We start from the raw sequence: 12,974 nt of genomic DNA, 5'->3' as shown, positions 1-12,974 counted from the left end.
TGAGACCAATATAAACGTGTCTTAAAGGGGTAAAATATGTGACCTTTAAGGACCTGTGATGGACTTGTTTTAGATAGAGATAGCTGATGGATAGATACTTTATTGATCCCAAAGAAAATTCAAGTTTTCATCACTGTATAGCTACAGTGAGATGCTGATAGCCTTAGTTTGTTTTTAAAGATTGCTTGCTGAAAACCTTGATTGTCAGAGAACTAAGACAGAATTACATTTTGCCATTAAAAAAAGCTCCATAAGTCTAGAATTGCATATTAATCCTCCCACAGTTTGTCCTTGATTGATTTTACAGCGTCTTGATAATTAATTTTACGTTATCAGTGACCATATTCATTTTGTGTCGTAAAATATCGTTCATTATTCATCAGAGGAGATTGTTTTCATTTTAAAGTAACACAACACAAAATAGTTTTAAGTCAACTGCATGATCTTTATTGATTTTTGATGTTCCTAGCAGTTTATCCCTCAATCTCATCCACGTCCACATCAACGGTCTTGCTGCTCTCCACCACCTTTCCATCCACAACTGTCTGCACCACTGTGATGACCTTTGTGACCACTAAGGAAAAAAACAAACAGCAATCAGAAGCAAATCACTCCATATCTTTAAAAAATTATCAAAAATGACATGGCAGTCAATTGATCATGATATTAGAGAAATGGCTTACCTTGTTTTGTACTGTTGAGGACAAGAAAAAGAAAAAAGGGAGAATTAGTCTCAAAAGTGACTTCTTTTTGTAAAATGTTTTAATTTGACTCTGTTGGTCCCCACCTGTCATCCTCCCCATCCAACAGCCTCCTGTACTCGGCGATCTCCATCTCCAGCCGGGTCTTGAGGTCCAGCAGCATGTCGTATTCCTGCTTGTTGCTGGCAATGTTGGCGTGCAGCTGGGACAGCTGAGCCTCCAGGCCTGTGACCATGCTCTGGAGACTTGCTAGCTGTGCAGCATAACGGGCCTGAGTTTCTGCTAGGGTGCCCTCCAAAGATGCTTTCTGTTGTGATGAGAGGAAGAGGTTGTTAGGTGGGTGCATTGATTTTAATTCAAAAGATGTTATTTAATGCTGGAATAAGCTGTTTCAGAAAAATCTGTAGTGGTACCCTATTTATTTAAATGTAGCTTTAGGCTATTTGTGTGTTATTTAGCTTCTAAGATGAAGGCCACTCCCTGTATTTGAAACCTATCTTTAAATCTACACCTCTAGCTCAGTTAGCCTATAGCTTAGCATTAAGACTAGTGAAATGGTTAGCTTGACTTTGTCTAAAAGTAAAAACAAAAAAAATCGGCCCAAACATGCTTGAAAGTGTGTTGGTGCAAGTGTGTAGCTAGTATGTAGTGCCAGTTAGCTTCCAAGACTGATTGCACTCCCTGTATTTTAATCCTGACTTTAAATCTACAGCCCCAAACCAGTTAGCATAAAGCTTAGCACAGTAAAAGGACTAGCCTAGCTCAGTGTAAATTTAGATGAAGATAGAACACCTGCTGTTGAAAGTGAGGAAGTAAGTTTGTATTTAAGTTCTTTTGTTTTTGCTAATGAAAATGCACCTTTGAAATACTTGCTAGCTAGCTTGTATGAATGCTAATGGTGCAGCTATAGTCTGAAGCCAGTTACCATCCAGCTTAGCCTCATGAATGGAAACAGACAGATAGAAATGAGCCTATGGCTACAGTCTGTTATAAATAAATAAATACATAAAAGCTCTGTGGCAAAAGAAAGTTTGGGACACATCTTAAAAAAAAAACAGCATCTTGACTTAAAGTAAAGACTAGCATGTAAGGTCTCTCTTTGACCAATACTGGACTAAAATGTTTTAAATTGTTGTCGACTAAAACTAAATCAAACTCTGCTCCCCAACTAGTGTATATTATTAAATTTTACATTAGCCGCCAAAACGAAAAAGGTACATACCATGCTCATATGGGACTGCAGTTCAATCTGAAGCCTCTGGAGGGTGCTCTTCAGGTCCTTAATCTCTGTGCGGGATGTTGTCAGGGTCTCTGTTTGTGTGATGACCTCTTGTTCAACTGCAGCGATCTGGAAAATTCATGAAATAGCATGATCTGTTTTGTCCTTCACCCACATCAGATCACAGACATAATGTATTCATGATGTATTCGCCACAGCCCCATCTTCTCACCTTGTTCTGGTACCACGACTCGAGTTCCTTGCGGTTCTTGCCAATGACACCCTCGTAGTGTTCCCTGATCTCTGACATGGTCTTGTTAAGGTCTACGGAGGGAGAAGCGTCCACTGCCACATTGACCTGTCCGCCCATCTGACTCCTGAGCAGAATCATCTCCTGCAGGGGTCAAACATCAACAGTGCAGTCAGTCACTGAGTTGCATTCACTTGAAACTTTTTTGATAATTTTTCTGTGGCAAATTTCTTAATTTGTGCAACACTTAAAGTTTTGTGTGCGTGTATGGGTGTGGAGGGGTCAGTGTGCCAAAGCGTGTTTGAGTCAATCAACAGCAGCAATGAGCTAATGGAGGAAAAATGGAAGAAGAATTGAAGGAAGTGTGCAGAGAGAGGAGGGGCAGTTCTAGGAAAAGGAGAAGGCGACAGACCTGTTTTTAAAAGCTTAAGCTAACATTGGATTTCCTCGTTGTTACCAGATGTAAAGATAAGGAGATTTTTTTTGTCTAAATAGTGACCAGGTAAGGCCACAATAGGTGGCTGTTATGAATGGTGACAACTCTATCTCACAGTGAATAGCTGCAGTGTTTAACTGTCTGCTGCTGAAAAGATGAATGATGATACATTCAATTAATCACCAACCTAGTAACAGACTTTCAGGTCATGCACATACACGGAGTGGGTGTTGGCCTGAATGTAGGAGTGTATCTAGAGTGTTGACAGATGTTAGGTTTGCAGTTTAGCGTCTTTCAAACTGCCATAAACAAACCATGCATTACTTAAATGGGTGCAGCACTCCTCACCTCTTCGTGATTCTTCTTCAGCATGATGAGCTCGTCTTTCAGGGCCTCATACTGGCTCTCCAGATCCATCCTGGCCAGGTTCATCTCATCCAGCACCCTCTTCAGTCCAGCAATATCTGCCTCCACTGCCATTCTCATTGCCAGCTCGTTCTCATACCTGAGGGAAGCAGGCAGGTCAGATGGTGGGTTAGATTAGAAGTCACCACTTAGACTCGAGCTCACACTCTGAAGTTCATGTAATAAAGCAAAAGGACACAGAGAATACACTCACTTCATTTTGAAATCATCAGCAGCCAATTTTGCATTGTCAATGTCCAGGATGGTCTTGGCGTTGAGCCTGGAGGCGATACGGATCTAAGGAGGAAAAATAAGACAAGTCAGAAAAAGCAGAGTGCTGTCTGTTTTTACCATACAGTTTACCACCCAAAGTAACGGAGAAATGTGATTTTTTTAGAAACTGACATGGATTTGCATGTATTTTTTAAAACAACTTTTCATGTTGATTGAGGCGTTGATACTTATCAAATTTAAACTCTTAGTAAAGAGCTGTTACAAATGAACTGAGGATGGATGTCTCTCAATTTGATAATTAACCTCACAGGAGGCATTCTCACTGGTTTAACTTCTTGAATTCTAGCTTTTATGGTAAGCTAGATGTATTAATGTGTAAAAATATATCAACTGTAAATCTAAACCCAGTGTCTGTCCTACTAATACTGCAGTGACAACAGGATGTGATGCACAGGAATGAATCTGGTATGACAGATATGACAGTAAGCATTTACGCTATGCGTTTGTGCATCCTGATAGGAAGTCCTGCCTCTGCTCTTTATGTCACTGCTGGGTTTTCTGGTGCTCTAACTCTTATTTGAATGTGAAAACACAGAATGAAACATAAGTAGCTTAACCCCACACTCTCATCCTGAAAGTTTAAACCAGGCGTCACTCTTATGTGTTTTTCTCTTACCTTGTCCTTCAGGTCATCAATGATGACGAAGTAACGGGTGTAGTCATGGCTGATAACAGTTCTGGTCTGGTACCAGTCTCTGATCTGCTTGTCCAGGCGGTCATTCTCCTTCTCCAGGGTGCGCACCTTCTCCAGGTAGGAGGCCAGGCGGTCGTTCAGGTTCTGCATGGTGGCCTTCTCGTTGGCACCAACGTGGAGGTCCAGGCCATCAGACAGGTTGAAGCCTCTTGGGGATGCACCATAGTTCATCTGGGAGGTAGAGATGCGGGTGCCGTGGCCGCCTGCTCCACCATAGACGCTCATGGTCTTCTGACCGTAGGATCTGCTGCTGAAAGACATGCTGGAGGTCTGGATGTTGACCAGGTAGGATAACTGGAGTGGATCTGCAGTTGTAGGTCTCACTTTGGCCTCCCTTGTTATATAGGCGCCACACACAGCAGAGTGGGATGGGCCAGGAGGAGCAGTGAAAGAGAAGAATGCGGCCAGCAGGTTTCCCCCCTACTCCTCTTTGCAGTCTCTCCATCGGCATGGGTGTGGTGACGGGTGGGTAGGGGTTTATCCACCTTTTTCAGGTAGAACTCGTGATTCTACATTTTATGCTTTATCAAAGAAAATGCATTCTTTGAATAGTCTCAGGTTTAACATTTTCACCTTTAGCTGTTTAAATTTTTTTTGTTCATAGTTTAGTCCAGAGACCCAAACATACATATGGTTTCAAATAATTCATTTCAATAGAGGAAAGCTGTGTGCAGCTCTCTTTTAAAACCTTCACTCACAGCAGTGACAGAAATGGCACATACCAGCGACAATTTCACCTCAGTGAAACATGTGGCCAAAGTTTTAACACAAGGCATTTCTAAGATAGCTTAGGGTATTTTAATCCACACAGACTTTTAGGAAAGATCCTCAAGCCTATGTTATTTAATATTTATAAAATATAGCCTAAGTATTAGTGGTGTATAATTAATAAAAGGTTTTGCAATTGATTAATTGCAATTGCACACATATGTTGATAATTTAAAGGAAGATATGATTACAGGTAGATTTCAAGATAATAGTGACAAAAAAAACCCAGAAAGGATATGTTCCAAATGGCATCAAAACTTTTTATTAACTTTTGAAACAGAACAAGTAGAGACCGAGGGCGGATTGTCTAGTTATCATTCAACCTAGGATGGTGTTAATCTGTAGAATAGGAATTTTCTCTACAAAATCATAAAAGATTAAGAGTGCAGAGAACTTTTTATATGTTGGTGACGAAACCTTGTGTCTCCATTTCTAAAGATTTTAATATTTTTTCACAAATCAGAGCTCTTAGTCCCCCTTAGAATCAGTCAGTGGATTGTAACAAATTTAAAAAACATGCTGACTATGACCATTTTGATTAAAAAAAAAAAAAGAAAGAAAAATACAGCAATTTTTTAATTCCCTGAAAAGTGGGGATTTTGGACAGGTTTTGGCCCAACATCAGCCATGTGTTTTAATTGGAGTTGCAAATGATTAATGTCTAATAATTATTTTAATAAAGACTTTATTTGTTTTCCTATTAAGTGTTATTAACCCATCTGCCTTATATATAGCTACTCTCTTTCCAGAGATTCAAAAGAAAAATACAAAGTCAACAAAACGCACAGTGCCATGTCGATAGTATTTCTTAGAAATGTCATGGGAAGAACAACAGTGAGAAAGATCAGAAAAATACTGTATTTTCAATTTTATTAGAATTACACAAGTTACAATTTTTGTACTCTAGGACTGTGGACCTGAAAAAGATGCCATATCAATGGGATTATAATGTTCCTGGTACTACTTTAGGATGTTCCGTCTTGATTAGATTTTAATGATAAAAAGTCTTCATCAAGTTCTGATACCTCAGTGTGACCAGCCGAGGCAGCAAACAAAAAAACAAATGAGGCAGTCAGGTAAAACTCAGTAAACTCCCAATGTTTGGTGGAATGGTTGTTAGATCTTGCATGCAAAACAAAAATGATGTTTTCATTTTAATGACACTTAAGCTCCACTGAACAATGAAATCAGTCTTTCTTTTGCTTCATTTCATAAATGTTAGAACATCCTGCAACAAAAGAAAAAGGAAGAATTCTTGGAGATGTTAAAAACTGAAGCTCAGATTTTCACTTGAGGCTCAATTCAAGAGGGAGGAAATCCAAAAGGAGTCCCAATTTTACAGCATGATTTCACATTTTGTTCCGTAAGCAACAAAATAGATTTGGTCTGGGCATTGGGCGTTTGGCGTTGATTTGTTTTTTAAAAAATCTTCTCTATTTTATATATACCAAGAATCAAAGTTACCTATTTGTCAATTCAGCCCTCAGCCACTGAAGTCTGTGGTGTCAGAGAGATTTTGTGTCCAAATTTTGCAAAAAAATGGTCTTCCAGTGTGATTTTAGTACTTACAGAGCTTTAAAATATTTTTTTCCAGCCTTTTCAGTGAGTGAAACCTTGGTAATGTTTTATGTAAAATAAGCACAATTAGCAGGACAGCTTTAAGATTTTACACTTGTTCACTGTTTTTTAATGCAATGTTTCATTTGCAAATTGAAACATTGTTGTGCAAATTAGTCAGGATTGTTATTAACTTTTGTCACAGTAAACACAAGGGCTGTAGTAAAGAAAGTGCTGGCTCTGTTGAGTTGTCTGATTCTTTTTAATCATCATCATCTTCTACCTGAGAATGTTATGAAAATCTATGAGATGTAAGGACATTTCCTAAATTTTTGTACTAGGTTTATGCATATGTCTGGAACATCAAAAAAGTCAGATCAGACTCTGTGTGGAACTGGCAGTGAAATATCAAATCTGTATAGCTTTGAAACTTTAAAGCTCAGCAAATCTGTGCATTATGCCAGCAGGGCTGTATACAGTTAATTTTTGATTTGTATAAATGTTTTTTTTTTTTTACTACATTTTCAAAACATGCTAATCAATATGGAAAATTTGTAAACACACTATTTAAGCATTTGCAGCATGGTAAATCTTTACTTTTTAAATTAACTTTCCTCTAATATAAACATAAAAATAGCCTGTCACTGTGTCAAAGCACTGATGGCATCAAGTTAATTGAAACCTGAGGTTCCTTTAATTCTGCAGGCACCACAACCTGTTTTTATTTTATTCCTTTTGAAGGGGAAACAAGTATCTGATCATCTATGGTGAAGATAAAATCAAAGAGAGTGAAACCCAAAAATCTGATAAATAAGAAAGGAACTAAGGTTTCTGTGAGATGCCTTCTCAAGACAGGAAGGACTGGTCGCTGTTTATCTTAACCTGTTTCACTGGTGAACATGCACTCACACCAGCCTCAGACTTACATTCAATGCATTGCATCAAAAACACTGTCAAACATTAGTCATAACTTCTGAAAGTATCCGCTGGGCTTATTGGCAGGTGTTCCATCTAGTTAAATTGGTAGGTGGTTATCATTGTCGTCTTCTCATAACAAAAGCGCGTCCCTGTGACGGTAGAAAATGATCACCTCGTTGTTGTTATTTCTTCTGATCCTTTTGAACAACCAAGGGAGATGCCTGACTGCCTTCATCTATAATCATTTCAGCACCTCCTCAGTCAGCAGTCTGTCTGATAAGCACGGTGATGCTCACAAGTTGGTGACTGACGGTCTGATTGCATCGGAAGAATGTCAGACAGTCGGATTCTTTGAACACAGCACTATGTGGAAAATCATATTCGAGGTTCATAACACACATTTAAGCCTGCTGACGTGTGTCTGCTATTAAATGATTTATGTGGGAAGACGCCTCCTTGAACTCTTTGGTTTAAATGAGAGATTCCTAAAATGTGGGTTGTGTTGTAGCTTTACATGAAGGGTACACGAGGGAAAATACCGTATAGTACATAGTAGTAATACTTGAGGAGGAAAAATAATTTCTCTGGTTAAAAGAGTACTATTTAGATGTTTCACATATGCACTCATTAAGATTTTTAGAAAATTTTGTGAGTTAGTTGTTCACATGTTCACTTCACAACAGGAGATATTTGCTGTCAGTTTTTAAAAAAGAATAACATAGAAATGGTCAACATAGGACCTAATCTGGTATAATGATTGAGTTGACCTTAATGCTAATGAGTGAGTAGACATGCGCCACTCCAGTACTAACCTGAGCTATACAGGCTAGCGCTGCCATAGTTAATGAACGGGACGCTTATCCGTGGCTAAAATACATGCTGAAGCCTCTTGGGAGACATGCAAAAATATCCTCTCGATAGGGGACGCTTTCAGAATGGCTTTTTGCTCTTGTTTAAATACATTTATTTATTTTATTTAACTTTTATTTAACCAGGAGAAAACCTCATTGAGATTAAAAATCTCTAAATAAATGTGGTCAAGGTCTGATTAAACTGCCACTGTGTCTACATCTAAGCTGACTGCTCCACCAGCAGCAGTTGAATACACCGACTCATACTGCAACAATCCCCCCCACCCCTGTAATGCTCGCAAACTCACATGCAATTTCCACATAGAACGACTGCGCCACGGACTGAAGCTCTGCAGGTTTGGTCTGACCGAAGGCAAGCGACCTTGCCCACTGGAAGCATGTCTAGAGCTCTGCACCGCAGGCAGAGATCACAGGAGAACCGCAAGATCACGAAGGAATAGTATGTCAACAGTGGACGATTTTACCTTTTGGGGTATATTTATCATCCATTCCGATTTAAGGCCATGATATTATTGCTTCCGCCACTGGGTGAGTACATTAGGAAATTTAAAGGTCAATCTTTGCCTAAAGGATCTGTGGTTTCATTTAAAATTCTTTGACGAAATAGTCTCAAAAGTTAACTTTTCCATGTCAATGGCGCCGTTGTAGCTCTGTGACCCACTGACTTCTTGGTGACCCTTTGCTCTCGCTGCAGGATGAAACGTAATGTTGTAGCGCTGCTGCCGGACTGTAGCGCCTGCTGTTAGCTGCTCTGGTAGACTAGAGTGGGAGCGATTTGCTCTGCAGTATGATTTGCCAGCAGATTGCGGTGCGGTCACTGTATGTGGAAATTGGAGGTCATGCCGGAGTAGATCAGCAGAAGAGCTTGTAAATTTTTTCCGCCATGAAAAGCATGCCTGTTCTTTTCTCTTTATTGCATAAAGAATTGTGGTCCAGTACTGATAAAACTGCTGCTATACTATAGCTATATCCAAGCTAACTGCTACACCGGTGTCAGCCATTGCTTTAAGCTTAATCCAGCCTGAGCTTCTGCCTCCTTCTGTTCTCCTAAAATGATGCTGACTGGTCCGAATTGTTTTTATGGTCTGACACAAAGGTTGAGGTTTGGGGCTTTGCAAGATTGTTTTTCCTGATGACAGGCATAGATTCTGGAGTCTGATTTGCAATGCTATTGTATCACCATGGTCAATAAAGTGTCACAGTCTTTAAGCTTGTGCATTTTTAGACATTTTTTATGCAAAGTGCTTGTTGGTACAATGATATTTATTTCTGCCTGTCATGCACAAGACAAAGTTTAATTCCCTGATGCTCTTGGATTTCAAGAAATGATTGTCTTATTTTGATTACACGCAGAGCCAATGTAAAACACAGACCTGATTTTGTGTTTTCAAACTGATAAGTTGAGATGACTTATTCATTTAAAAAGGAAATAAATCTGATGCAGAGGCCTCTTAGTTGTGGGGGTCAGTGACTGCTGTGCTGTTTCACCATAGTTTTATCTGTTTGTGTCAGCTGTCTTATAAGGTGTATCATTCTGGAAAGAATTACATAAATGATAAAAACATCTGTCTTTAAAAGTTGTAGATCATTAGTCACATCCCATTTCACTTCAATCTTGTTTAAACAATGTGCTTTACTGTAGTGCTGTAAAAACAAGAAGTCAATCCTCTGATTTCTAGGTTGTAACATATCAAAATGCTTTCCAAAGCCTTGCAGGCCTTACTTCTATCCAGTATAATAAACCAAAAGGGGCATGAAAGTCTTGTTAAACAACTTTCTCAGGTTTATCCAAACCTTTAAAATTTTTCACTCAGCTTTAAAAAGAAAAAGTTCTTTTGTTTTTTAAGCACTCATGACAAAAATGTTGCTCTGCCTGCCTCAGCGACACCCTGCAGTGTTAATACAAACTCTTCCTGAGGACAATTGATGTCAGCGGTATGTTTGCATGAGTGTGAGGAATTTCACTCCCTTATCTACTCATGCTAGTGCAAAACGGCCTTGACATCTACTCTTAAAGGTGACTGTATAGTGGGGGAATATTTTTACTCACACATGAGTTGAGCTTGGAGTAAAACATGGGGGACTCAATGTAAAATCAAAAAAATTGAAAAAAAATCTAAATGAAAGAAAGCTTGGGTAAAAAAATTGCCATGAATGTTATGGAGATACTGGAGCAGAAACAGACGGGCACAGTCCAAGGTTAGAGTCTAGATACTCAGACTGTCTGCAAGTGGTCTTCACTCTGCTTTATAAAACTTGAACTTTCAAGGGGAATTTCTAACAATGACCATTTAAAAACTGAGAGAAGACAAAGGAAAACAGAGAATAATACTAATTTTTTGCTTATGCACTCTATGCATCAATAAACCATCATGTTTGCTGAATAAATGCTTGAGAAAGAGAGCGAGTCTTATATTCTATGCCTTGTCTGAATAATAAACCCCAAAATTACTCACAAAATTAGCAGTTCTGATTTGAAACATCTAAATATGAATCAGAAAAGAGAAACTCCTGCTAAACACAAAGATAAGTCCAAAAAAAGTGTTTGTCTTTTCTAAAGTCTGAGTCATAAGTTGGCTTTACATTTTTCTATAAAACCAAAAATTGCAGCTTGTGGCGTCTGTTAGTGGTTCTAACTTAGAACTTCTAAGTAATTTTTCCACCAAATTTATCCCACCAATGGGTCCATTTTTTCTTTTGTTGGGTAAAGGAAAAAAAATCTTCAAACAAATAAATAAATAAATGATGAGTATAACTACAGGACCAATCCTGATCAAGCCCAAACTCACCACCTCCCATCAGCACACCACACCCACATTCCTCCCTCAGAGCAGCAGTGAGATGGATGCAGGCTTATCTACTGACAAGAACAAGACGGACTGCATTGTGGTTCTGGATTTTTTCTTAACATTAGTCTACATCCCTTCTGTCACAGATGCATTCATGTGCAGTTGTTTGCATTGCAGAGCTTCATACGTTGTGTTAAATGGTGTGTAAAAGGAAGAGGAAGCTTGGGTCTGAAAGTAATCCATGTTCAACGTTTGGTTGCTTTAAAGAAAAAATTAATACTACTCTGAAGAGTTTTAGCTGGTGGAGAAACAGAATGACATGAATACCAGTATCTTCTTTTGACCTATTAAAGCATACGGGAATGTCAGTAACACGACTAAAACTATTATTTGCATGTAGTATTTTAGTTTAGTTTATTTAATCTTAGTTCAGTTTGGTAATATAGTTTAGATTAGTTAAATAAAGACTAGTAAAGTTTATTTTCATCTAGTTAAGTGTAGTTGATTTTAGTTTTGTTATTTAGATTACTTAAGACTAATAAAGTTTAGTTTATTCCAGTAAAGTGTCATTTATTTTGTTTAGCTATTTAAGAAAGTGTAGTTTATATTAGTTTAGTGTTGTTGAGTTAGTTTAGCTTAGTTTTATTTAGTTTAGTTCAGTTCACTATATTTATACACCACGTTCCAAATGATTTTGTAAATGATATTTTTCTCTGATTTCCTAAATAGTCAATGGAAATGAGAGTCAGTATAATATTCAAGTCATCAACTGTTAGCAAATTTAATTGAACAAATCTCCCAATGGTAACTTTGTTTTTCAAAAATAAAACAAAACTCAAAATGCACTGTTCCACATTATTATGCACAGCAGTTTCAAAACATTTTATAGGTTGTAAAGAACTGAAATTGGTCATTTGTTTACTTCGTAGCATTAGGAGGTCATATTCACCGAAATCAGAAGCTATTTCAATCAAAAACATCTTAACAGGCAAAATTACATGTTAGCATAGGGCCCTTCTTTGATGTCACCTTCACTATTCTTGCATCCATTGAACTTGTGAGTTTTTGGAGAGTTTCTGCTTGAATTTCTTTGCAGGATGTCAGAATATCCTCCCAGAGCTCCTGTTCTGATGTGAACTGCCTCCCACCCTCATAGATCTTTAGCTTGAGGATGCCCCAAAGATTCTCAACAGGGTTGAGGTCAGGGGGGGATGGGGGCCACACCATGAGTTTCTCTCCTTTCATGCCCATAGCAGCCAATGACACAGAGGGATTCTTTGCAGCATGAGATAGTGCACTGTCATGCATGAAGATAATTGCTATGGGTGGCATGGTTCTTCTTTTTGTACCATGGAAGAAAGTGGTCAGTCAGAAACGCTATGTACTTTGTGGGGGTCATTTTCACACCTTCAGGGACCCTAAAGGGGCCTGTCAGCTCTCTCCCCATGATTCCAGCCCAAAACATGACTCCGCCACCTCCTTGCTGACATCACAGCCTGTTGGGACATGGTGGCCATCCACCAATCATCCACTCCTCCTCCATCTGCACCATCCAGGGATGCACGGCACTCATCAGCCAACAAGATTGTTTGAAAATATGTTTTCATGTATTTCTGGGGCCCAGTGCACCCATTTCTGCTTGTGAGCATTGGTTAGGGGTGGCTGAATAGTAGGTTAATACACGACTGCAAGCCTCTGGAGGATCCTACAGAGGTTTGTAGGACTCCAGAGGCACCAGCAGCTTCAAATACCTGTTTGCTGCTTTGTAATGACATTTTAGCAACTGCTTTCTTAATCTGATGAATTTGTCTGGCAGAATCCTTCCTCATTATGCTTTTATCTGCACCCGTCTGTCCTCTGTATGTGTATGTATATGTACTGTATATTCAGAATTGACACACTACAAAGTCATCAAAGCTTTAAGAGTAAATGAATAAAATTTGCCTCTCTTAGGAATGCTTCCTCTTTTTTACAGCAGATCAGAGATGGACAAGAAAATTGGGGAAAACAGATTATTACAACATCAAAAAAGAAACGATAATAAAAAATACAATAGGAACCACATGAATAA

The 12,974-nt window shown here is 38.7% G+C and overlaps 1 protein-coding gene across 1 annotated transcript; it reads right to left on the bottom strand.

Annotated features, from left to right (window-relative positions):
• Window positions 1–443: 443 nt before the first annotated feature.
• On the bottom strand, window positions 444–8,421 carry krt98 (keratin 98). The gene is made up of 8 exons (XM_041785914.1): window positions 3,922–8,421; window positions 3,226–3,308; window positions 2,955–3,111; window positions 2,153–2,314; window positions 1,924–2,049; window positions 788–1,008; window positions 684–694; window positions 444–574 (listed from the first exon to the last, which is right to left on the bottom strand). The coding sequence occupies exons 1-8, from the start codon at window positions 4,258–4,260 to the stop codon at window positions 474–476; spliced, it is 1,200 nt and encodes a 399-aa protein (XP_041641848.1). The 5' UTR covers window positions 4,261–8,421; the 3' UTR covers window positions 444–473.
• Window positions 8,422–12,974: the final 4,553 nt, after the last annotated feature.

The sequence above is a fragment of the Cheilinus undulatus genome, linkage group 4 (genome assembly GCF_018320785.1).
Source record: "Cheilinus undulatus linkage group 4, ASM1832078v1, whole genome shotgun sequence".
Taxonomy (NCBI): Eukaryota; Metazoa; Chordata; class Actinopteri; order Labriformes; family Labridae; genus Cheilinus; species Cheilinus undulatus.
Note: the sequence above shows the minus strand (reverse complement) of the source record. Positions and strands in the feature narration are given on the sequence as shown.

Coding starts and splice junctions, on each gene's coding strand:
- krt98 (XM_041785914.1), bottom strand. CDS start 4,260: ATGTCTTTCAGCAGCAGATCCTACGGTCAGAAGACCATGAGCGTCTAT. Junction 3,112..3,225: donor GCTGATGATTTCAAAATGAA/GTGAGTGTATTC, acceptor TGCTTCCCTCAG/GTATGAGAACGAGCTGGCAA. Junction 2,315..2,954: donor TGAAGAAGAATCACGAAGAG/GTGAGGAGTGCT, acceptor TGACCCCTGCAG/GAGATGATTCTGCTCAGGAG.